Source organism: Pogona vitticeps, chromosome 1 (genome assembly GCF_051106095.1).
Source record: "Pogona vitticeps strain Pit_001003342236 chromosome 1, PviZW2.1, whole genome shotgun sequence".
In the NCBI taxonomy this organism is placed as follows: Eukaryota; Metazoa; Chordata; class Lepidosauria; order Squamata; family Agamidae; genus Pogona; species Pogona vitticeps.
The window spans coordinates 120,196,270-120,223,167 of NC_135783.1; the positions used below are offsets into that span (position 1 = coordinate 120,196,270).

The 26,898-nt window shown below is 41.3% G+C and overlaps 1 protein-coding gene across 1 annotated transcript in view; it reads left to right on the forward strand.

Moving 5' to 3' along the window:
* Window positions 1–26,898, forward strand: part of LOC140701680 (uncharacterized) — a 94,849-nt gene that overhangs the window by 43,340 nt on the left and 24,611 nt on the right. Inside the window, exons 3-5 of the mRNA XM_078386658.1 lie at window positions 4,409–4,505; window positions 5,199–5,306; window positions 6,657–6,802. Coding sequence (XP_078242784.1) covers window positions 4,409–4,505; window positions 5,199–5,306; window positions 6,657–6,802 — 351 coding nt within the window. The remainder of the gene's footprint in view (window positions 1–4,408; window positions 4,506–5,198; window positions 5,307–6,656; window positions 6,803–26,898) is intronic.

Consider the following 26,898-nt stretch of genomic DNA (forward strand, 5'->3'; position numbering starts at 1 on the left):
ACAATATTGAACATTGGGGACAAATGTGAAAAGAGCTTTTGGAAGGGAGTTCCTGATGCCATTGATGCCTGATCAGAGATGATGGGAATGATTCCCTTCTCCATCTGGGAGGGGCTGGGACCTTTAAAGGGGGTGGACAAGGTCTCTGACTCTCACCAATAGTCTCACCTGGACCATTGGAAGACCAGATTAGGCCTGGAAGCTAGAGGTTCTCCACTCTGCTCTATGCAGAAAAATGAAAGGACATAAAATATTTGATTAAATCCTCAAGTATCCCCCCCGTCTCTCTCTCTCTCGATTCCAACTTGCATCAGCTGAACAAGACTTAACGAGGAAGTTAAGCTATGCTTCCTATACTTTGCATATTGACAAACACCTTTTTATCAAAAAGTGGCTGAAATCTAATAGTAAGTTGCAATCAGATTAGACCCATTGAATCAATGGGAATTTGGTGAGACAACTCCATTATACGTTCTGTTGGCTAAATGGACCTAATCTGATTGTGACTTGGATGTCAGCCTATTTAGGTTAGTAAGCTCAACCATGCAAGAATGTCTGTGTTACCACCAATATGTTTTGTGTTTAATATGATAATCACATGTGGCATTTTAATTCCCTCACCCATTCCACCATTGACTAAAATGTGTGTATGAGCTGCTAATAGATGTATCTGATGGAATTAGATAAATACCACAAATACTGTAAGGCTGGCAGGAGGCAATAGCAATGAGGTCTTTTCACTGTGTCCTGCTCCCTCAGACCATAGACTGCTGATACATATTATTTCTGTTCTTATTTTTGTTCCTGAAAATATATGAAAACAGCTCCACACAAAATCAAATAAATAAATAAAAATAAATAAATGTGGTTCGGAATATAAAACTATGAATTATTAAAATTTCAGTACATTTAGGGAAATACTGGCTGTAATTCCATGGACAAAGATACTGAAAGAGAAGGGAGTTCAGGATGGATGGGTATTTCTTAAAAGGGAGATACTAAAGGCACAATCTAAAACTGTTCTAATATGAAGAAAAACAGGAAATGTCTAAAGAAACCAGAGTGGTTGACTGAAGAACTTTCAACTGAACTACTGTATTTGCTGGTGTATAAGATGACTTTTTTGGCACCAAAAACATGCCTCCAAGTGGGGGGGTGTCTTATACGCCGGGTGCACTTCAGTTGGACCAGGAAGGAGCCGCTGCCGCCGCTGCCGCCATTGAGTGAGTGATACGTGGCTGCGCCAGCAGGGGAGGAAGGAAGGCGAGCAGTCAGTCAGTCAGTCGGTCTGGACGGAGGGAAGGAAGCAGAGCCGGCCATGCCTGAGCAGCCAGAGCCCGCCACTGGGCTGCCTGCCATCCCGCGCTGCTGAGCCAGCTGCCTGCTCGCCCGCCCGCCACTGGATAGCCACTTCCCCTCCTCCTCGTCTGCCACCCGCCCAGCCACTTCCCCTCCTTCTCGCCCTCCTCACCGCTGAGCCAGCTGCCCACTCGCCCAGCCGGCCGCTTCCCCTCCTCGCCCTCCTCGTCCCTGGCCATGAACTTCGAGGGCGGGCCCGGGCAGAGCCCTGGGCAGCCGGTGCCGGTGCCGCAGCAGAGCCGTCCACTCTATATTTTGAGTGGAAATGTTGGGGAGTCGTCTTATAAGCCCAGTCGTCTTGTACACCAGCAAATACAGTAAGTGTTAAAAAACATGTACAAGGAATGGAAAAATGTGGAAAACACCAAAGAGGAATACAAGCAAATGGTCAGTATAGGGAGAAGGTAAGAAAAGAACTCAGGCTTGCCAGACAGATTAAAAACAATAAAAAGGGCTTTTAAAGTTATGCCCATAGCAAAAGAAAAAACAAGGAAATGATAAGGTCGCTGCGTGGAGAAGATGGCCAACAGGAAAAAGGCTGAACTTCTCAATACCTTCTTTGCCTCACTCAGTTTTTTTAAAAAAGGAATATAGTGCTCAACCTGAGGGGCGAACAGCAGGCGATGTAGTGGAGGAAATGCAGCACGGAATAGGTGGAGAATTAGTACAGGAATACCTGGCTACTCTTAATGAATTTAAGTCTCCTGTGCCAGATGAATTACATCCAAGGATATTGAAAGAACTGGCAGAAGTAATTTCAGAACAATTGGCAATAATATTTGAGAATTCTTGGAGAACAGGAGAAGTCCCCACGGACCGGAGGAGGGCAAATGTTTTCCCTATCTCCAAAAAGGGAAAAAAAGAAGACCCAAATAATTATCGCCCCTTCAGCTTGACATCAATTCCTGGAAAAATTCTAGAGCAAATCATTAAACAGACAGTTTATTATTATTTTAGAAAGCAATGCTGTCATCAATAAAAGTCAACACGGGTTTCTCGAAAACAAGTCATGCCAGACTAATCTGATCTCTCTCTTTTTGATAGAGTTACAGGCTTGACAGATGGAGGGAACGCTGTGGATGCAGCATATCTTGATTTCAGTAAGGCCGTTGACAAAGTTCCCCATGATATTCTTGCAAGGAAGCTAGTAAAATGTGGGCTAGACAGTGCTACTGTTCAGTGGATTTGTAATTGGTTGACTGACTGAACCCAAAGGGTGCTCACCAATGGCTTCTCTTCATCCTGGAGAGAGGTAACTAGTGGGGTGTCTCAGGGCCCTGTGCTATTCAACATCTTTATCAGTGACTTGGATGAAGGAAGAGAGTAGGTTGATTAAATTTGCAGATGATACCAAATTGAGAGGGGTTGCTAATTCCCCAGAGGACAGGATTAAAATTCAAAATGACCTTGACAGATTAGAGTCCTGGTCCCAAACTAAGAAAATGAATTTCAACAGGGAGAAACGTAAGGTCCTACACCTAGGCAGAAAAATGAACTGCACAGATATAGGATGGAAGACACCTGGCTAGACAACAGTGCCTGTGAAAGTGATCTAGGAGTCTTGGTAAACCACAAGCTGAACATGAGTCAGCAGTGAGATGTGGCTGCCAAGAAAGCCAATGCAATTCTTGGTTGTATACTCAGTAGGAGTATAGTGTCCAGATCAAGGGAAGTGATAGTACCACTCTATTCTGCTTTGGTCGGACCTCATCTGGAGTATTGTGTCAAGTTCTGGGCACCATTCAAGAAGGATGTTGACAACCTGGAACATATCCAGAGGAGGGCAACCAAAATGATCAAACATCTGGAAGCCATATCCTATGAGGAGTGGCTTAGGAAGCTGGGAATCTTTAGCCTTGCAAAAAGAAGGTTAAGATGAGACATGATAGCCATATTTAAATATTTGAAGGGATGTCATGTTGAGGAAGGGAGAGATTTGTTTTCCATGGCTCCAGACACTAGGACAAGGAGCAGTGGTTTCAAACTACAGGAAAAAGAGATTCCACTTGAATCTTAGGAAGAACTTTCTGACAGTCAGAGCTGGTCGGCAGTGGAAAAGGCTGCCTCAGAGTGTGGTGGATTCTCCTTTTTTGGAGGTTTTTAAGCAGAGTCTGGATGGCCATCTGTCGGGAGTGCTTTGATGGAGTTCCTGCATGGCAGGGGGTTGGACTCAGTGGCCCCTGTGGTCTCTTCCAACTCTGTGATGCTATGATTCTATGAAAATAGCTGTCAGTATCCTATAGTGTAGCTCCGCCTGTGTAACAGGGTTGATGTTGCAAGCATTGACATATTGCCAGTAATTAAAGAATCAATTAAAAAAATCTGGGCATGTTCTGCTTATGTACAATGATACAAAATGGTGCACACTGTGAAAATAAAAAGAAAGTATCTAATTAGGAGCAATCTGCTGGTGATATCATGCGTGTTGTGCAGGCAGAGCTACACAACATGTCACTGACCATTAACTACGAAAATAAATAAACAAAAGTGACACTTTTCAAGATGTAGCAGTTTACATTACCAGAGGAAGATACTCTTCACAAACTCTGTCTCTTTGAAAAACGAACATTTCCTGTTTAAAGACTGACCTCTTTTGGCATCCATTTCAAAATACTCTCTCCTGTGATGTTAAAGATAAAGGAAAATCTTTATTGGAAGGAAAAGAAATTTCCTGACTCCAATAAGTCACTTCTGAGATGTCAGATTAAAACTTACTATCTGACAGATTTTCCTTGCTTTTGGTGATATTATCCTTTTTTGTAATGAAGCATATCCAAGCCTTTAAAAGAGGCCACAGTTTCCAACAGATTTATCTAGATGCTTATTTCTTGCATTCGATCCTATTCCTGTCCCAGCGTTGAAGCATTATCAGCTATGTGCTATTCTCCAAGGGGATACATTGCCTGTTAAGTCAGAGGGATAAAAATGTTTCAAGTGTTTTAAAGTTCCATTTAGAAAGCATTCACCTTAGCTATTGTTATCACTGATCCTGACATTCAAGCTCAGTCGTAGAGATCACTGATCCATACCTGTTTCATCTATCTTTCAGGATTTGGAGGTACTTACTGCGAAATTGACAACAATGAGTGCATCTCCAGCCCGTGTAAGAATCATGGTCACTGTGTGGATGGGGTTAATAGCTACAGGTGAGGGGGAAAAAAGTATAGAGAGGTACAAAACTATTAGGATGGATTCTGAGACTATTTTGTAAGAGTGTATTGTTGATGTGGTTTTAGTAAGGATGTAAATCCACATGTGCAAAGACAGTGAATCACAAGATTTTTCTCCTCAACCATGAGAGAGTGGGGTCTCTTTTGCTATAATCCAGAGCAAATGTTTTTATTGTGGGTTTTGAGCAGACAGGCATAAGCCTGCTTGAAACACACGCCCTCTGTTTTAAGATCATTTCTTGCATTTAAGCAGTGGGTGTGTTAAGTACAATACCTCCCCCTGCTGTCACTCAATTGGGCTTCCCAGCCACCAAAGACACCTCTGCTGCCACAATGCTTCCGGACCATCGCCATCATCCAGCCACTGGACAAGCAAACTATGTGAAGAAGGAAGGGCTCTCTCACGCCAGCTGTCTGCAGGGGATGCCCTACTGCAGTTTAAAATAGTGTGCATTGGGTGCCATTTTAAACTGTAGTACGGCTTGTGTCATACGAAGTTTCCAATGTAGCTTCCAATTCCACCCAGTTTTTACTTGTTGTATAGTTTTGGCCAGTGATGATAATGTTGGAATAAACAGTCTAAAAGAAATATTGCATTTTTCTTCCTTTTTGTTTCTCTTGGTGCCAAAGATTCTTTGCAGTTCACTAAGATGCTGTGTTTCTTCCCAGGTGCTTCTGCAGAGATGGCTTTTCTGGGACACAGTGTGAAGTGGAGATTAATGAGTGTTCATCAAGTCCCTGTGCAAATAGTGGAACATGCATAGACTTTATAAACAGGTCTGTGAGTTAAAATCACGTTTTGTGCATACGCTCATGTTGTATTATTTCCTCCTTGATGCTATTCACCAAAAGTATGGCCTCCTTGATGCTATCACCAAAAGTAGATTTCCGTTTTCTTTTCTTTGAGAAAAGTTGGATAAGTATTTTAGAATGTGTCAATTCCACAAGCCAAGGGTAGCCCAGCACTTCCTGAATTCAGTTTCCCTTATTCTAATGCATAAACGTTCACTTTCTCTTTCACAGAGCACCACATTCTCTTCTTCCTTTTTCCTGCAGGGTGGGGCCAGAACCCATCAATCATGGGTTGAGAGAGTGGGTGAGAGACAGATGCCAACATTTTTTGGTTACAGTTCTGGCTCTAATCCCACTGAAGCTTCCATTTGTGGAATGGGTTTCTTTTCTCTTCCCCCCCCCCCCCAATTTCCCCTTCCTTTTTCCAATCACCGTCATTCACCATGCCCATTGCCAAATTCTTTCTAGAGGTTTCAAATGTCCTTTGGAAGAGCATAGAGATGACAGAAAGAGGGAAATGGCAAAAAAAAAAAAAATCACCCCCAGCTCTTCTCCTCATGGAAGCCTTCACTGCATCAAAGAGCCTTCCTAAACAGAAGAACACAACTGGTTAGAATCCCCTCGCTTCGAACTAACCAATAAATGCAATGGAACTGAAGCATGCTTTTAAAAATCTCTATTGTATTCCTTTTTTGCAGATTGAATTCAGTTTAGCTTTATCTAATGATCACCGTTCTTTCTATCACTAATGATACAGGTATAGCTATTAGGGATGTAAATCTTTGCTTATTCCATTCTTGCAAGTAAGTAAGAAATAAAAATGTCAAACATTTTCTCTCTGCTGGGCAGGATTATAAGACTTTTTAGGGCACCGTCACCCCAAAATTCTACAAATTCTGGCACTTTTTTGCACAAAATCCCTGCATGCTTTCTCCACAAAAACCTGGTGATGTTTGGAGTAAAACACAAGGCTCTCCATGCAAAAGAATTTTCATGTAAAATACAAGTGTTCTGAGCAGAAAATACAAGTGGTCTGCAGTCTTTTGCTAATGAAAAAAATGGATTGGTCTTTTTGCTCTCATGCGGAAAGGAAAAAAAATCTCACAACGTTTTCACTGTTTTCTCAATGATTTGCCAAGACAGCCTTTTACTTTAAGGACAAAACAATCAGCAAGTGTTTGTTACATCTTTAGTACATCTGGTGCCGATTTGTCTCCCATGAATCCTTTGCTTTAGGCTAGGCATCTGGATGCAATAGGTAGCTTCATGATTTAATATAAAAGCCATGTTGCTCACTGTTGTCCACTGACATGTTCTGGTTTCCTGTCCTAACAGGTTTCTCTGCAACTGCCCACTTGGTTACTATGGCTCACGGTGTGAGCTGGATGTGAATGAATGTGAAACACGACCTTGCTTGCATGGAGGAAGCTGCTTCAACAAGCCTGGCGGGTACCAGTGCACCTGTACTCCTGGCTTCACAGGTATAGCAGATTTGCAAAATTTTGTAGAAGCATACCAAGCTGCTACCGTAATATCTGGAAACCTTTTAGCATACACAAAGGTTGCTGCTGAGCGAAAGAGGTCACATGCATATGAAAAAGCAAATTAATGTTTACCCCAGGAATTCTTGGTTCTGTATCTTGTTAAGCACCTCTGGACCTTATTTATGTCATATCTGATTTATTGGTTCTTTACCAATCCAGATACTTAGCTGAATTATATTAAAAAAGAGGTTACACAGTGCACAGCAAAAATCAATATTTTGTGAATTCAGCCAAGCAAAATCATTATTAGTATAGCTACTGAGTAAGTTTTGCAAATGCATATATCACAGTCCCCTTTTTCAGTTGTGCCAGTTTTTATCATAGTTGGATGCTTCGTGAATCAACATAAATCCAGGCACTTGAACGATAAATAAATCAGAATATCTCTCTCTCTCTCTCTCTCTCTCTCTCTCTCTCTCTGTGTGTGTGTGTGTGTGTGTGTAATTATTGAATGCTTGGCTTCCCTAAACTGTGCTATTGAAAACTTAGTTTGCATAGTGATCTTTAAACTTAGCACAGATTTTGAGAGCTTTATTTACTAAGCAGAGCTGTACTGAAGTACATTGATCATCCTACATAATGATCCTATAGTGATCATATATAGTGGATCATTCAAAATTAAGTACTAGATATATACATATAATATTAATTACATAAATCATACCATAATATTGTCATGGTATGATTTATGTAATTCTGTATTATTTTATTGTTTATAGCAGTGGTTCTTAACCTTTGTTACTTGGATGTTTTTGAACTGCAACTCCCAAAAACCCCAGCCAGCACAGTTGGTGATGAAGGCTTCTGGGAGTTGCAGTCCAAAACTCCTGAGTAACCCAAGGTTAAGAACCAGTGGTTTATAGTATATTGGAAGCCACCTAGAGTGGTCTTATAGGCCAGATGGGTGGGCTATAAATCAAGTAAAGCAAATAAATAAATAAATAAATAAATAAATAAATAAATAAATAAATAAATAAATAAATAAATAAATATTAGAAAGGTGGGGAATCTTTGGCCATTCCGATGGTTTGGACTTCATCTCCAATTGACCCTTCCCAGCTTGGCCAGTGCTAAGGGATTCTAGCCTAGGGGATGATAGCCTAAGAATATTTACACAAGTGATTGTTGTGCTTGTGGAAGGGTGTACAGGTGGTTGCGCTTTATGTAATGTGCTGCAATGGGATTGTGCAGAGGGGAATCACAGGACTGCAGCGAGTCTTGTACAAGCACTTGTGCAAGATTTTGTCCCCTGTCAGAGATGATCTGGAGAATGAAAGGTCTCATATGGTGACTAAGAGGAAGCAGCGTATCAAGTAGCACCCTGGTTGACCTTCCTTTCTGCCATGAATTCCATCGTCTGCCCTCCCTTGCCTGGGTCTCTGACCCTGTGACTCTTCAAGCTTTGCCTGTGTTGAGAAGATCTTCACCAGCATTAATTACATCAACACTGCTGACTTGCCTTCAGTGGAGCTCTGGCTCCAGAGTCTCTTTTCATGAATCTTATCGCCATGGACAGACTAGATAACCATCATCAGTAGCCACTTTACCCCTCTTGACAGAGGCACGTACAATGCAGAATGTGTGCTTCATCTATGTGGGATTCATTTCAGGGCTAATGCAAAGAGTTCAAGAGATCTTCTGCACGGGCAGTAGGCTTCATTCAGGTCCTGTTCAGGATGTCTCTCTATATGGTGGCCTATAGTTTCATTTTAGTGGCTTTGCTTTGTATTCCTATTTTGATCTGTTAACCATGTCCCTTTCATAACGTTCCCGGCTGGTTCCCTTTTTTATTCCTAACCACATATATTATATATGTGCATATATTATAACCACAGTTGATGTCATTACTTTTCGTTTATATAGATTGTGATGAATTATGCAAAACAGAATGCAAAGTGTTGTCATTTAGAAGTTGGGGGGGGGGGAATGTCACTTCAAGAAGGTTACAAACTATATGTCAATGAATGAAGGGAAGCTCACAATTCCTGCAGCAGGCTGACACTCAGCACCACAGACAATTTATCGACAGCTTGAAAATTTGAGAAACATGTATTTTTAGAAATGCACTGTATAGCTATGATGATGCATGACTACTTTCTGTGTTTTATTGGCTTTATGTCACCTAATTCATAAAGAACGAAAACATATTGTTTGCAAGAGTGCCAACCTTCTCCGTTTGGGATAATGAAAAAGACAATTTAAAAAGTCAATATGTCAGCAGTTTAAAGGCGGCAAATTTATGGGGATATAAGCAGGCAATATATTTAGCTGATTAAAAAACAAATACACTTCCATCTGCCTTTTCTCAATTTAATATACATGTATATATCTATACATATCTTGCACTGGGGAGATCTGGAGTACATACATGCTGGGTCTTTCTCTATTAATGGCCTCTCAAAATGCCTTTCAGGACATAGTCTTGCCAAGGCATTTCAGGATACTAAAATGGCATAGAACAATTGTGTATATTATAAAAAAATTTAACAATATGAAAACAGCAGGAGGGCCCCCCCCCCAAAAAAACCACAACACCACCCTTCAGCAGAAAACAGACTGCACCGAATATGTATGCTGAGTCAATTTTCATTCTACTACTGGTAGGGCTATACATTCCTTTCTAGAAAAATAATTGCAGAGCTGTGGGGCCACTATGGAAAATTTATTCTCTCTGATATCTACCCTCCTGGTGGGATTTACCAGCAGACCAAAGAACAGGATCAAATACTTGATTCAAATATATTTTAAGATATAAGAAATTTAAAATCCTGCTTCTACTTGATCTTACAAATAAATAAGTGCCCTGTGCAACTGCTACCATATGGGTCATAATAGGGTCCTGAAAAACATTCTAACAGCTCTGGACCAGCTGAAATTTAAAGAACATCTTAGGATGTTCTGTCACGTTGACCGCTTTAGCCTTTTTTCACTTTGTTTTGCTACAACTATAGAGCAGATCTAAGTCAGGCTTCTGAGAGAGAGAGGCAGGCAGGCAGGCAGAGACAGACAGACAGACAGACAGACAGACAGACAGACTTTGCCTCCAGTACTTTTTGTCACATATATGTTGCTTGAAAGTGATTCATCACCATAACTGTGTTTATACTGATGTGCAGTGACATTTTTCTAGACAACTGAATGACCATTTTCATCAGGAGTTATGGGCACGTGGTTTCTTAGCATTCTCTGACACTTGTGAGCAGAGAAACTAGAGAGATTTCTTCAACTGATTTTTTTTTGACAAAAAAGTAATTCAGTTTTTGAGGGGTGGCACTCTCCTTTTACAGTGGCAGTAGCACAGATTCTTTCCCTCCCCCACCAAAAAAAACACAACAACCCAGGAGCTGCTACTGTTGCAAGTAAGTACAGCAGCTGTAGCCACAGTCTGGCTCTCCTTTTAGTTCCCTATAGCAGTGGTCCCCAACCTTGGGCCTCCAGATGTTCTTGGACTTCAGCTCCCAGAAATCCTAGCCAGCAGAAGTGGTGGTGGAGGCTTCTGGGTGTTGTAGTCCAAGAACATCTGGAGGCCCAAGGTTGGGGACCACTGCCTTATAGTGTTCCAAACCTAGCATCATTCGAGGTTCTTGAGGGAGGCCTCTATCCCACCCCCACCCCAAAAAAGATGGTGAATTGGACAATGTAGCCATCATATTCTGGATTGGGATGGGGGGATTAAACAATCTGGAAAGTTTTCTCAGAAAAAAAAATCTTAGAAAAATTCAGTTGAGTTCTACTTTCATTAAAACCTTAATATTTTAAAAGCCTAAAAATAAAACAAGTATATATTTATATACATTTTGAAAGATGGGTACATTGTTTACTACCTGTTGTTACAGCAGAGACAGACAATTAAGATAGTTAAATCAAGTATACCCGAGCTACTTACCAAAGTTAATCAAATGTGTTGGAAGTGATTATAACTGAAATCCACAAATGCTAAGAAAGTTAACAAATGGAAATTAATCCTCCAGTGTATAATATGTTATTATTAATAATAACCATAGGGAGTCATCCCTGATGTGAAGAAGTTTCTTCTTGTTTCACATAGGTCCTCAAAGTATAATCCTTATCTACTTATTTCCATATTTTTGGAGCTCAGCAAAGACACAATATCTTTAAGTGTGTATTGCAGAAAGTACTTCCCTTATCATGTCACAGTGGCTGTAGGCTAATGCTTTTCTTCAGCTTGTACCTGGCCATTTTACTGCAGGAGTAGAAGCTAGCTGACAAAAGACAGAAGTAACAAAAACTGGACACTTCAAGTGGAGTAGCAGAAACAGGGAGGAAAGTAGAATGATGGGGGTGGGTGAGTGGAAGGAAATCCAAGTATACTGCCTTGTGCTTGCTGGACGAATGGCAGGTGGCAGAGATAAATAATCAATGAATAATCAAGAGAAGATGGAAGTCCTTTTTAGACAATGCCATGTCTCCCACAATAGTGGAAAGTGCGCTTATGGGTTTAGCTCAGTGGTTGCCAAGTGTGGGGGGCTCCATATGTTTCTGAACTACAATTTCCAGAAGCCCTGGCCATTAGTTGCCTTCACTAGGATTTCTCAGAATTATAGTCCAAGAACATCTGGACCTGCAAGTTTGGGAGCCACTGATCTAGCTCCTTAAGGTATGTGTAAGTATATGTGTTCCTTAAAATATTAAAACCAAGGTTTGGAAAGGAAATCGTCTTTCCAAATGGCAATAATGTTTTTTCTAAAGCAGTTCTTCCCAGTCTTAGGTCCCTGAAGTTTGTGGACTGCAGCTCCCAGAAATCCTCGCTAGTACAGCTAGTGGTGAAGGCTTCTGGGAGTTTAAGTCCAGGAATGTCTGGGGACCCAAGGTTGGAAACCACTGCTCTAAAGGTTGGCTAGGCCACAGCAATCAACCTATCACATACTGTACTGTGATGAATAGAACAACATAAGACTTATTCTGCTGGAATAAACTCATGTTCCATTTGGTCCACCACCCTTCTTCCCATGTGGGTCAGAAATAAAAAGACTTTAGGCTATAAAGAGACTTCATTTGTTTCCAGCACTAGGTCTTCCATTCATAGGATATTACTCTTGGCCCATGGAAATGAGGACTGCTCCTGCAAAATGGTTCTGCACTTGCAGGTCGCTTCTGTATTGTTGGCAAAGAATGGGACCACAATTGTGGCCTTTCTTGCCAATTTGACTATTGGGCATGGGCTTAGCACCCACAAAGCTCAAGATTGCCTTCAAAAAGTATAGTCAAATATTAATGAAAGATAAAAATAATGCAGAGAGCAGAAAGAAACCTTATTTTTAAATAATGATTTGCAAAATGAATAATACCCATTTTCTGACTGGTCTATTGAATGTTTAGATTGTTAGATTTCAGTTATGATGATGATATAAACCAGTGGTCCCCAAACTTTTCCAAATCGCAGACCAGTTGGGGGGCAGGATCCATGCGTGAGAGGGCACCCCCCATGCTTGCGGGAGGGTGGTGTGTGATTGCAGGCAGGTGGAGCATGCCCCACTTGCCTTCAAGGGGACCACAGTATCTCTTAACTGGATTAGAAGAGATAGGTTTTTTGAAAAACCTTTTAGCTGTAATGTTCAGAATCGCCACACATATATCTGTTTTCATTTATAAATGGATCTGGGAATGCTGACATTCACAGAACAAAAAGTTTCACTACATTTTGCACATTCACTATAAATTGTATAGTTGGAATGAACACAATGGCTGGGTGTTATGCGCATTAGCTATTCATCTCCCATCAGCCCTAACATATATATGACTCAAACATAAACCATTTCTGTTAAAAGATGGAAAAGGGAATCACTGCATCATAATTGCCATTTAATCCTTCAAAAACAAAACCCTCTGGTTTATGAATGTGTGAGGGTTCGCTTTTCTTCACCTCCCCCGTACCAAATAAACTCGGAGACTCTTTTAAACCAAACAATTTGTCTTCATTTATTAAAGGGGGTAAGGGTATAGAAGTGTCAATCAAGTTTGCACAAAACTTCTCCTGGTCGAACAATGGTTCTCTCAGGGGTGTCCAATCTTCAACAAAAGGGTTACTGGTCCTCATCGCCCCTAGACCTGGTGGTCTTGGCGAGGTGTCTTCAGGTACGAGGTCGTCTCCTTCCCTCGTCAGAAGTAGGGTTGTTTCCTCATGCCCTGTGTATCCCCAGGGTACGTGGTCCTCCCCCTCGGGGTAGCCCCAGGGTCCGGGTAGCCACCCAGTTTCCTCAGCTCCTCCAAAAGCCATAGGCGCTTTTCCTCTCTCTCTCTTTCTACCCGTCTCTTTTCCTCAGCTAACTTCCGACGCCACTCACGGGTTTCTCTTTCTCCTCAGTAAGAGGGTCGTATGGACATTTCCCTTCTTCTCTTCTCCTCAGCCTCTTTACGGGTGAGACGCACCGTCTCCCATTTACCCGTCCAGGGGTCTTGGATCGACACCCATTCCCATCCGTCTTCCCCTCTGTCTCTCCCCCGACTGACCTCTCCCACAGCTCCCTCTTCTGGTTCCTTTCTCTCTTTTCCCGCCCAAACTGCAGGAGTCTGGGTGGCTACACTTAACCCTTTCAGCTCCCGGGTTAGATCCTCAGTATCCACGGCCTGATGGAGCATCCGTGGAGGGAACGGTCTGGGAGCAGTTTGTGTACCCGCGGTTGCCTTAGGGCGAGACGGCACTCCTAACATCACCTCGCGACCCGGGGCTCGGGTATTACACAATGTTACTTCTATATCCATGTTTCAAAATGCCATGAAATGGCCTAACATTGTCCTGCAATATCGTGCCCACATTGCCAGCAGGAAAAAGAATGCCAAGTTTTACAAAGCAAAAGCCAGATTGAATGCTGACACCACTAATATCAGCAGTGAAGATGGTGTGTCGGATCCCCTCTTGTGCTTACTACCATCCAGAAAAGACACCAAGCAAGGGAAAATCCCATAACCTGACACCTTTCATCAGTCAACTGCTTCTCATCAAAGCAGGAAGAATTTTTCATGGCTATTTTTGACAAGTTCTCTACCTGCAGAAGTAGATAATGTCAGCATGGAGGAGAAATCTGCTGAAATAAAATAGTTTCTATTCCTGTACCATGACTCCCATGTAATCCCTTTCATCATATGAAAGCCATGGGAGCCGCAAGTCAGTAGAATGAAGTCTTTAATTAATGAAAAAAAATCCACCAACATGATGGCATTACTTAATTTCAAAAATTGACCCAACCTGATGATGCCGTTAACCTTCCATCAGAGTAGTTACATCACCAGGATTTCAGCCATTGTACCTCACTGCCATCAAAGGAAGAGGTGTTGGCAGAAAGATCTAAGTGATTGGCCAAAATAACTTTATGAAGCTCTAAAGAAGTATATGGTGCTTCCTCCATTCCATGTATAAAAGCTAACTGGATTGACAGTCAATTCATTTTGCATCATGGCCAAAGAACAGGCAACCTTGGGATCACAGAGCATGCTATGTGATGCTCATCTTTCTTTACCATTGATTTGCCATCACTTCCCATCATCTTTTGTCTGAGGAAATTACCTCATTAATAATAGGACCAGGTAATAAGGATGGAAAATGGAAGAATCAAGTACTGTATTTTTACATGACATGTATGTACATATTCTGAATTGATCCATAGACATCCAGTGAAGATATTAAAGGACATAGCACATACAGTAAAATTTTATTACTAGCACAGGCATGTTTATGTCAGCTTCCTCTGCTGAAGCAGTACTATTACATTTTTCTGCTAAATTAGGCCTCTGATGTGTCTTCAGATGATACTAACTATGCTTATGAACTTGGATGCTGAAGTTGTAACCAGGGCATCGGGAATGAAAATCTGTTATTCGGTCCATTGCTTCTTCAGTAGATATTAAAGCAAAGGCTACTGTTAAAGCACTTCTAAGGGTAGAGCACACTGCAACAGTTGAAGTTCAAGTTACAACAGTTAAGTTCTTGCCTCAGCGTAATGCCCGTTGTCTCAGTTCCGCTGATAAGAGATGAGAAACAAAATGAAAATCAGTTGGGTTTTCCAATCAAAGTTCTGTGTTTATCACCTATACATTTTCCACTGCTTTGGACATGGTTTTGAAAATGTCAAGGTCATCTCTTGAAGGTTGAAGCATAATGTTGGTAGAAGATAAAGGAGTGCATTTGTTTCTAACAGCTTTGAAGAAGAACAATGCATGGAGGTGGGGGGTAAAGCCTAATGTCCCTCTGAAACATTGTCAGCACTCTGAATTAAGTGGTTATATGCTGGATGACTGATAAAAGCTTGCTACTGGACAGATGGGCAAGGCAGTTTACTCACTATTGCTTTTGTAGTGATGGGATTAGGAATTCATATGGCCCTACCTGATGCCAAAGATGTGAAAACCATGCAGTCTAAGGTTTGTTGCCTTTCCCTGAATCCTACCTGCACTTTCCTCCCCTTTCTTGCTTTTGTACTGGGGCATCCGACTTTTTGTGAGACAATACACATGGAAATTTGCTTGCATTTTGGTATGCCCTTTCCCCCAAACATGTATATTTTTAAATGCATTTTTCTTTACATACACATCTTGTACACATTTTCCCATTTGGGTGTATGTTTTAAAGATCCACATTTCCATTTTGTGCATTTCCTTGCGTATAATTCAGAAAGTTGGGCAGGTGAGCCTGCTGCGTGTGTTTCCGCCCCCCTCTAATGATAGGAAATGGAAAGATAAAATTTTACTAACCTTTCCTCAGACCACAAATTCCATTCGAAGGAAGGAAGGAAGGAAGGAAGGAAGGAAGGAAGGAAGGAAGGAAGGAAGGAAGGAAGGAAGGAAGGAAGGAAGGAAGGAAGGAAGGAAGGAAGGAAATTGGTTAATGCAGATTTCTTTTCTTCCCACCAAAAGAGACAGATCTGCATTTGCATGCTAATTCATGGCGTTTGGGATGTTTGCTTAATTTCAGTATAAAATTCCGTATAATATAAGAGAATGAGAGAGAGAGAAAGAGAGAGAGAGAGAGAGAGAGACTCTGGTGATGAGCTAAAAGGGTTTATGTGTCTGGAGATGCTGCTTGTGTCAACAAGCTCTTTCCTGAGTCATATAATGCAGCTGCCATCATGTGTGCAAGCATTCTTTTTTAAGCAGCTGCCTTTTCACAAATTATAGCTTTCATATCTATAGACTCTTAAAGATGTTGCCAGTTTATCTAATCAGTTCTTGCCTACAGTCCCTGCAAGTCCACAAGCATCTTGGCAGCTCAGATAGACCCAATGGCAATTTTCTTGAAAGTGACTGAACTAAACCTCTGCACGCTCTATTGTCGTGCAAAAGTTTGTTCATACTATAAATCAAACATTTGCATTGCCATGTGTTCAAAAGTATGCTGTGTCACTCCCAAAGACATGACAGATGGGAGATTTAACTTTTTCCACTGCAAAGCATTTCTCAGTGACAATCCCTCCCATTCATTCCTTTGTTTGTGAGAATAAACAGGGGGTGGAGGGTGGTCACACACACACACACACACACGCACACATGAGTTTTAGCAAATCTATGTACAATTGTCTTCATTAGTCTTTAAGTATAGTGACCACATGTTTAACTGCTGGTTCTGTTGTTGTTTTATATATGATACCCTTGCCGTTTGTACACTACCCAGAGAGCACCTGTTCACTATGGATCGGTATAAAAATAGAATAAATGAATGAATCAAGCAATGGTTAAATAAATTATTAGCAAGAGCCATTCTTTACAACACAATGTCTCTTCCAATTAAATTGCTTACAGTGGACCCTCGACTTACAGAATTAATCCGTATTGGAACGGTGAATGCAGGTCGAAAAGTCTGTAGGTCAAGTCTCCATTGACCTACAATGCATTGAAAACCAATTAATCCATAACCAGCCATTTTTGTTCCATTTTTATTCCATTTTGGGGTTTTTTCCAGTCTGTAGGTCGATTCTCTGGCTGCAAGTCGAATCTAAATTTTGTGGCCAGAGAAGTCTGTAACTCGAAAAGTCTGTAAGTCGAGCCGTCTGTAAGTCGAGGGTCCACTGTATTTGTAGCAAGTTGCATGAATCCTGTGTGTCAAATCCTGTGCTAGAGCTATATTCAAGGGTTTTTTAAATTATGTACTCAGAGAGAATAGAGCACCCAACTGATCACATGTGAGAAAGCGAGCATGGGTGATCCAGCTGAAGCTCAGCACTCCTCAAGTCCTACTGATTTTCACTGGAAAAATGCATCCATGGGGCTTAAGAGTGCTGAATCGTTCCCTGGAGTGTTTCTATTAGAGGTGTTTGTCCAGCTGTGGGTCAAAGGATGCAAATCCAAAGTATCTAATAAGTTGCACACCAAGTAAAAAATATGGATGATCTTGACATAATGGAGATGTTCCTTTTCCCCAAGAAAATATCTCGTGTCATATTGCTGGAAAGAAAAGCTTACAAGAATACGTTGAAAGTTGCTTCAGCTGATAAAAATCACATTGTTCGTGCAGCCACTTTTCAGATTAAAGGACAAATCTAGCCTTGGGATGCTCTGTGGGCAATATCTGACATTTAACTTAAATCAGTGTTTTAAAAATTATCACTGTACGTGAACTCTGTGAAAAGCTGGTATTTCTATCCTTCCCCTTCCTTGCAAAGTTACTTAATTTTTCCTCCTTGTGGAAACTGGACAAAGTAAGACTATTCTTTACAAAGTCGAGGCAAAAATGTTTACCTCCAAGTTGACCCAGCAGTTAAAATTTCACCTCTCCACACTGTATAAGAGCCATTTAATTTGATTTAATATAGCAAATCTACAATAACTCCTTGTTATAAATCTGTAAATGGACCCCCCCAAAAAAATACAAATTCAAAGCCTTTACAGTTAGCTATTAACCTATAACAAATCTTCCAAAGGTTAAATCAATAGGATATTAGGTTCAGCAACCTTATCAACCACATTTTCTGCAACATATATGAAAAAGGACAACTCGTACTTACCGTATTTTTCGCTCCATAAGACGCACCTTTCCATAAGACGCACCAATTTTTTAGGAGAAGAAATCAGGAAAATATAATCTGTTTTCTTCGCTCCATAAGACGCACAGACTTTCCACCCCCCTGTTTTGTGGGGGAAAAGTGCATACAGTCAGAGAGGAGGCAGTGGAGTGCTACTTCTAAAGGCAAGTGTTATTTCCTTGTTGAGAATAAGGGATGGAACAACTAATAGTGAAGTGAAGTCTTCAGAAGTCCTGTTAACCATTTTCATTCTTCCAGAATTGTTGTCCATGTAACCTTCCTGGCTCTTGATCTTCAGAGAGGCCATAATGATCTGTGTGGGTGAATTTAAATTAATTGGTTGGACATTTCTGACTGTGTTCTGGGAAAGCTGTTCCCATGAGGACTAGAGTCATGGGACTCACTGTCAAGTCGCACTTCAGTTGCACTGGTAACTTGACTCAGATTTTCTTTTCAATGATTCTGGATCAACTCACAACGTTGAACCCAGTGATCCCTCCCTTTTTTTTCCTGGGGGTATAAAAAGCTTTTTGTAAAAAAATAGGGACTTGAACTTGGGACTCGGGACTTGGTACCAAAGACTTGGACTTGGGACTTGAACCTGAAGATTTGCAGATTATCCCTTATGAGGGATAAAGATGTCCTCCACCAGTAGAGGCAGACAGTCATGTCCCCTTGCTAGGAAATACACGATATCACTTAGCCTCCAGATGTCCTCTACCTCATTGTCATACAATTCCAGTACCTTTTTCTATGCATTGCTGAGCATACACCGTTGAAAATGTTCTAGTTTGATGTGACATCATGCTTCTGCTTAATGATAGAACACTAATCAGCCCCTCGGCAATACTGTATATTACTAGCTATTGATTTAAAGAGTAATTTTTCATCCCTACAAGCACTTGCCTCAGCTGCCCTTGTTGCATTTAGACACAAATATATTTCTGCTGGAGTCTGTTGCTTTCATGCCAAATGTGTGCCTCTTCTTGCAAAAGTTTCTAGAAAAATGAAAGAATTCCAATTACATCTCTCTTGGAGCATTTTTCATTCCAACCCAATCATCCACACGGAAGCTTGTGTTATTCTTCTAGCTTTGCCTTTAATGAGCATGCCATGCCACATGGCATTGTAATCAGTTGACACAGCCACTTGCCTCAGTCTCAAGCACTGCAACATAAAAGACAGGGAAAAGGGAAAGTAATAAAATGTTTGTTAGGTTTACAATAAGACCTGAGTTTCTACCAACTGTTATTACACTAGAATCTAACTGTGTGTGATCTTCTGCACAAACATCTTCTACTATATTTTATGTTTTTGACTTATCCATTTCCCTAACTTTTTTACTGCTATTAACTTTTTCAACCACTGTATGAATGCTTACCTAGATTGCTGACTCCACCATGGATGCTCCAGTGCCAGTCTACCATGTTTATAAAGCGGTCACCCATGCAGTTGGGCTGTATTTGTATATATTAATGAAGATTGGTGACATCCACCTGATATTTTAGGTAGGACTTCCAGGGTCCCGTCTGGAGGACACTCATATATCTTTTATCCTCTTGAAGCAGCAATACAACCATAACATTTTCTGCATGCTTCCTTGCTTCCTTGCTTCCTTGCTTCCTTGCTTGCTTGCTTGCTTGCTTGCTTGCTTGCTTGCTTGCTTCCTTCCTTCCTTCCTTCCTTCCTTCCTTCCTTCCTTCCTTCCTTCCTTCCTTCCTGTATTTATTTATTTAAAATGTTATGGTTGTATTGCTACTTCAAGAGGAGGTAGATAGATAGATAGATAGATAGATAGATAGATAGATAGATAGATAGATAGATAGATAGATAGATAGATAGATAGATAGATAGATAGATAGATAGATAGATAGATAGATAGATAGATAGATAGAAAGACAGAAAGACAGACAGACCGACAGACCGACCGACCGACCGACCGACCGACCGACCTACCTACCTACCTACCTACCTACCTACCTACCTACCTACCTACCTACCCATCTATCTATCTATCTGTCTGTCTGTCTGTCTATCTATCTATCTATCTATCTATCTATCTATCTATCTATCTATCTATCTATCTATCTATCTATCTATCTATCTATCTATCTATCTATCTATCTATCTATCTATCTATCTATCTATCTATCTATCTATCTATCTATCTATCCTCTTTAAGTAGCAATACAACCATAATATTTTAAATTCCACCTTGCATCCAGCAGGCTCAGGCTACCCTTCACTGATTTCCTTCTATCCACTTCATCCTCACACCAACTTTGGGAGGTAGGTCCCACTGTCTTGATACACTTGCCATCTGTCATACTTGGAACCCTGATCAAGTACAGCAGCTTGGGGTGAGTGGATGACACAGGGTTCAATGAACCCAAACCAGATGGCTGTCCTTCAGGTGGGTGGCCCAGACATCAGTGGTTTGGGAAACTCTCTGTCTTTTGGGGGGGGTGACTCTTACCACCAAGAGTGAGGTTTGCAGATTGGGTGTACATCTGGAACCGGTGATCACCATGGAAACTCAGGTGGCCTCAGTGGTCCATTCTGCACACTTCCATCTTCGGCAGATTGTCCAGCTGCATCCCTATCTTGATGTGGAGGCACTCACCACTTTGGTCCATGTGCTCGTAGTCTCGAGATTACACTACTGTAATGGGCTCTACGTGGGGCTGCCTTTGAGACTGACATGGAAACTCCAGATGGTGCAAAATGCGGTGGCAAGACTTCTTACAGGGGTTAAAAGATACCACCATATTTACCCCACTCTGGTTGCCTTGTGTTGGCTGTCCATTCACTTCCACATTGATTTCAAAGTCCTAATGATGACATATAAAGTCTTAAATGGTTTAGGACCTCAATGTCTGGCAGAACACCTCCTCCCGCTCAGTTCTGCCAGAGTCATTCATTCTAGCCGGGCCGGGCAGCTGAGGAGCCTAACGCCGAGGGAGGTCCAGAAAGAAAGAATGAGGAAGTGGTCCTTCTCAACAGTGATCTCTCGCCTCTGGAACAATTTGCCCGTGAAGATCTGCCTGGCTTCCTCTCTGGGTGTCTTCAGGAATAAAGTTAAGACCTGGTTATTTGGGCAGGCTTTCCCTCCTGCCACATCTTAAATTCTATATTTTTGCCATCTTGGATTTATGTATATGTTTATTGGTCTAACTGTTTTTAAATTTGTAATGCTGCCCAGAGTAGACATTTGGCCTAGATGGGTGGGGTAGAAATCTAATAAAATAAAATAAAATAAATAATAGGAAATAAGTAAAAGAAGATATGGCTGGATTTATATCTTGCTACATCAGCAGACTAAAGGTATAGCTAGGGTTGTCATGTTCTAGTTTTCCAAATCCTGGTAGCCTAATCTGCATATTAAGTAAATCAGAGATGGCAAGATTAGATGGCCCAATTGGATTATGGATTTCCAGTGTGAGTGTGGTGTAGTGGATAGAGTGATAGACTAGGGCTCAAGAGATCTGGGTTCGAATCCCCACTCAGCCATGGAAACTCATGGAGGGTGTAAAACTACTTAAATATCTCACTTACCCTGTCGTGCCTCTTCTGGGCACTGCTTCTGAGTGGGCACCCATCAATGCCCATCTCTAACTGCAACATTTGCCTTGAAATTATGTACTTAGTTTACACATATATGAGATCCTGTGAAACTCATTCCATCAAACTTACTAATTGGCTAGTTGCACTGAAAATCTTTCTTGCTAAAGAGTTATTGCATGTGTTACCTTATATTTTCAATTCTTCAAGAGACTTACTTTCTTTCAAAGTCCAGATTATGATCTAGAGAGATACTGGTAAAATCCAGGCAAAACCCAGCTAACTGAGTAATATAGCTGCATTCCCTGGCCTGCAACATCACAACTTGAATTGTCGGGCTTCATGATAATGTGTACAGCAGTCCACAGAGGAGCCATCCCTAATGTACATAACACATTCATGAGTATCCTTATCAGATGACAGGAGATGAACAGGGCACTGAGGGAGGAAGGCGTTTCAGAGTTCTAGCGTTTCCACAGAAAAAGTCCAGCTTGATCTCTAATAAGTTTGACAATGTGACACAGTGGTCTGCTTGCAAAATTAATCTGTGACATTGAACAATGCATCCATGAATAAAAAATTCAGAATACAGACCTGGCATTTTTGTCCATAGGAAGATACACCATATTCTACATTTCTTAAAACGTCTATGGATTTCTTTTGTATCATTTAAGAACTGCAACAAGAGCCGAGCTGCGATATATATATTTTTCATGACGTCCAGAGTATTCTCCCACAGTAGTGATTTTCATTTTCCGGTGCATTAGATTTAATAGAAGGCATAGCTTGTTAGTTTAGGTAGGTACTTCAGAGTTCAGGATTCATAGGGACCCTGTAAACTGAAAGTTTCTCAACTGACCAGAGGCCAAATATGTTAGATCAGTATCTTAACTATATTGTCAAAGTGCTTTTCCATTTCCCATCAACAGCTTCAGCTCCCCTCTGCTTTTCTTAAGGCCGGAGGCTCTCTCACAAATACAAATTTACTCCAGGCAATGTGACAACTTAGTGACAGTATTGATTGTGGCTTCCAAACTTCCCCCAGGAGTCTCTTCTAGATATTTATGAAAATCCGCTTTATAAGTGAGGGAATATAAAGACCAAAGGAAACTCTGAGGTGAAACAGTTGTTCTGCTTCTGATCTGGCTACATTTTGATAAGTTTGGGGAGCAGTGTTTTCTTGAAATGTGGTGCATCAATTAACCTTCCCTGGTATTTCAAATGTTCCTGTCAAGCAGCCAGCAACATGTACTGGCGGCCTTGGGTTCTGTTAAGGAAAAAGATGGATAAAAATATTTTAAATAACATTAAATGTATAAATACTGACTGAGGTTCAAGCCCCTCATTTAGCAAAAAGGTTGCCCCCCCTCTTTACATCTGTAAATGTGTAACCTATAAAGCCCTAAATGGCTTGGGTCCAAGCTATTTCAAGGACCATGTCTGCCTTTATGAGCCTGCTCAGGTGTTAAGATCATCAGGACAGGCCTTTTTCTCAGTTCCACCACGTTCATAGGTGCATCAAGTGGTTACACAGGAGAGGGTCTTCTCTGTTGCTTCCTCCATCCTCCGGAACTCCTTCCCACAGGAAGCCAGGTTGGCCTCATCTTTGTTCTTCTGCAAGCCGACAAATGCCTTTCTCTTTAGACAGGCTTTCCCTTAGTAAACGGCTGTCTGAGAGGGTGTTTTAAATGGAGTATTGTGTTTTTTTCCTTTGAATCTGTTTTTGGTGTTGATTTTGTTTACTCTTTTAGTGTGATGTTTGCTTGATTCTTTTAAATACTGCTATACCTGCTGTTTCTAGCTTTTAAATAATGTCTTTCAGTCATGTAAGCCACTTGAATCTTTTTAAGGAGAAAGGCAGGGCAAGTAAATAAAGATATAATTCTGATACTCAATGACCTTACCATAAGGGCAACTGGGTGGAGCCTTTTGCCTAACTGGGTGGATTGTTAAAAGTAAAACAACAGTGGCACTATGCTGATGACCTGGTTTGGCATCCCATTACCTTGTGCATAGCATATGTTTGATGTTTCCAAGTTTAATTTCTCAGTAATTCATCTGGTAGTGCAAGCAAATCTTGCTATTGCCTTCTTAATAGCCCTGTTTCATTCTGCCGCCAGTGTGCTTTCAGTGAAAGGAAAGGAGCCAAAGAGTTGGCATTATGTGGCAGATTTGGCACTGGAACAATACATTAATCACAGTCATCTTATGTTAACCTTCTTTTTCTTTCTTTCTTTCTTTACTTTTCTGGCAACAGCATGAGGACAAAACTAAGATTGTGAAAATTTTACCATATATTCTGTGTCTGTTAGGCATGTTGAGCACTACTGTCTTTTAAATGATGTACAAGTGATTGCTGAGCCAAACCAAAAGACATTCTTTTCAATAAATTCTCATGATTGTTTGTTCAAAGGGTATATACAGTTTAAGAGAAGGAAAGGTTCATGAAAGCTGCAATACACGAGTGTTTCTGGGGCACCTGCATTGATTTCTGCACTTGTTTCATTCCACTTGATAGGTTAGGTGAGCCGGAATGAGAGTAGAAATACATATTCAGGAATGTATCCAAGCGTATATCAGCTATAGTGCAGTCACAATGCACAAAAAATTCATACTGGCCTAGAACTCTAGAATGAATGGTAAAAGCTGGAATGATCTCTGCAAATCTACACAGAGCATGACTTGGGAAAGTCATGTATTGTGCATTGTTAATTGTTGGCATTGCCATTACCAGCAACACACACACAATTAGAGAAATTGTTGTTGTTGTTTAGTCGTTTAGTCTTGTCCGACTCTTCATGACCCCATGGACCAGAGCACGCCAGGCCCTCCTGTCTTCCACTGCCTCCTGGAGCTGGGCCAAATTCATGTTGGTCAACTCACCAAACTAGAGGGAGGTAGTGACCATGCTATACTCTATATTCATTATACTCTGCATTTTTCAGTATCTGCGTGGTGGGGGAGGGGCTGGAACTGATCCCTTGCAGATACAGGGGTCCTACTGTAATGGATTCTCTCTCCTGCTGTACTCTGACATGGTTCATCATTACTGTACTAGGAAACTCAAACTGTATCAGGTGATTTTTCTGAATGCATATGTGACTCTTGTTTTTTATAGGCATAATATGGTGAGAATTACTGTTTTGCATGGGTGCTTTGGTCCAACCTGGAGGCCAGTTTGGAGTCTGGAATGGTATCCTAGGTGAACCTATGCTGGCCAAGATCTGAGTGGATTTGTAGGCCTTCCTTTGAGTTGCATTGGAAAACTAAGACGGCTATAGAGCTTTTGTTTTTGCAGTGATATTTATGGAATTTAATGTCTTGATAGACCTTAAGGAAGGGAGTAAGCTCGCCAAATTGCTTTTTAAAAAACAGTCTGAAGTGATTTGTGCATCCATCTGATTAGAATAGTGCTCCAAACACAAATCAGCATGTAATTTTGCTCTGCTGTGCTGGAGAATCAAATCTGGCAATGTTTTAATCTGGCTGCTTCACCAGTGACCTCAAAACCAATTCAGAATCTGGGAATTATGTGATTCTGGTCCATATTCCCGGTGAATACCTTTATTTTCAAAGAAGTATCTCAACTGTGTTGTTTGGAGCTTAAGGAGTTGTTTTTTTAAAAACAACAACAATGAATTTCAGGCTGACACTTAGGTTATTAGGAACATGCAAGTATATTTCTCCAACCATGCTATAAGGATAATAGAAATGCTCTCCTGGTTTGTTTGTTGTTGTTGGTTTTAAATGATGTGTTTGTGTGTGTTTGTCAATCCCAACTCTACTCTCTGGTACCCAATGACCAAACATCAGTATCTGGCTGACTATACCGCCAGTGGTCTATTTAGATGGAACTTTGCCTGCTCGAACAAGTTGCTGGATACATGCCCCGGGACTTAATTGCCAGAGAACAATGAAGTGAAAATGCAGCTGACTTGTGAAGCAGGAACAACTAATATCAAACGTATATGCCTGAATTCCGAAACACTGATAGTTATTTGTTTATTAAGTTTCCAATCTTGTACTAACATACTCAGAAGTAAGCTCTATTAAACTCAATGGATTTTAATTCTGCACAGACAGACATTGGACTGTGCTGTTAACTTCAGATTTTTTTTTCATCCTGGGCAGTTCAAATGCCAAAAGTTCTTTTATGTTTTTTTAAAAAACAGGTGATCTAAACTTCTTTTCTCAGCAGAATCTCCTGCAAAGGTGTCAATACTGTATTCAGTATTGAAATCTTGTGCTTGATAAAAGTCTGACTGATTGCTTTGGATAATGTGACCAAACTAGGAACCATCACCACCACTGCACATTATTGCCTTACCCCGGCATAAAGATGTGAGACAACTGTTATGGAATAAAACATGGACCATACTTTACTAAATATTCATATTTATCCTCAATGGAAAAAAAAGGGGGGGGTCCTGCTGTAGTGTGGAATCAGGTTCTGCAGAAGGGTCTCAACAGACCCCTAACCAAACAATGGGTGAATCCCAAGCTCCAAGATCTCGCAATTGTGAAGACAGCGAGAACCCGGCCGGCCCAAATTTGACCATCCCCGGACCTCAAGTCCCCCTCCCTTTTTGTTGACTTGTTGGTCCAGGAGTGGCCTCAGCGGATCTTCTCCCTCAAGCACTAGAATCACACGATCTGCAGCGCTAGGAGATCATATAAGCTATACCTTACCTGTGTTTGTGAGGGGTACTCACCGAAACCTGTGTTATCCACACTACCCGCCACGGCATAGGGGCAAGCTATGTTTAAGGCCCATGCCTGCCATTGAACCTCTCAAGCTCCAAAAGTATGCCCCCCAAGGTCTGCCAAAAAATATCTCCAAGCCTCTATCAGAGAGGTGTACAGTGGACACTCGACTTACGGAATTAATCTGTATTGGAACAGTGCAGGTCGAAAAGTCTGTAGGTCGAGGCTCCATTGACCTACAATACATTGAAAACCAATTAATCCATAACCAGTCGTTTTTGTTCCATTTTGGTTTTTTTTTTTTTCGGTCTGTAGGTTGATTCTCCGGCTGCAAGTCGAACCTAAATTTTGCGGCCAGAGAAGTCTGTAACTTGAAAAGTCTGTAAGTGGAGCCGTCTGTAAGGTCTATCCAGCTGAAAGAGCTCAGGCCTGTTAGTGCAGATCTCCCAGTGACCAATCACCAATCCAAGGCCATCACATACCGCTCTACAAACTTCTCTGTTCACACTCCTCTGTGCAGTGTTAACATGCTGGGCCTGGTGTTCATTGCACCAAACAAGCCGAGGGATGACCGTGGCCCAAATAATGCTTATCTCCAGATACGTTGTCCTCAGCCATCTGAAGTCTTGAAGGACATCCAAACCAAGGCCTTGCCACCATGCTTGGCCAGGTTGTTACCTTTCAGATGTATACACAACACATCTGGGGGTTGCAAGCCAAATGCATGCTCTGCACTGTTGGCTCCACAGCAATCCACGGATCCTTTTCTACACAATTTGGGCCCTATCTCCGAGA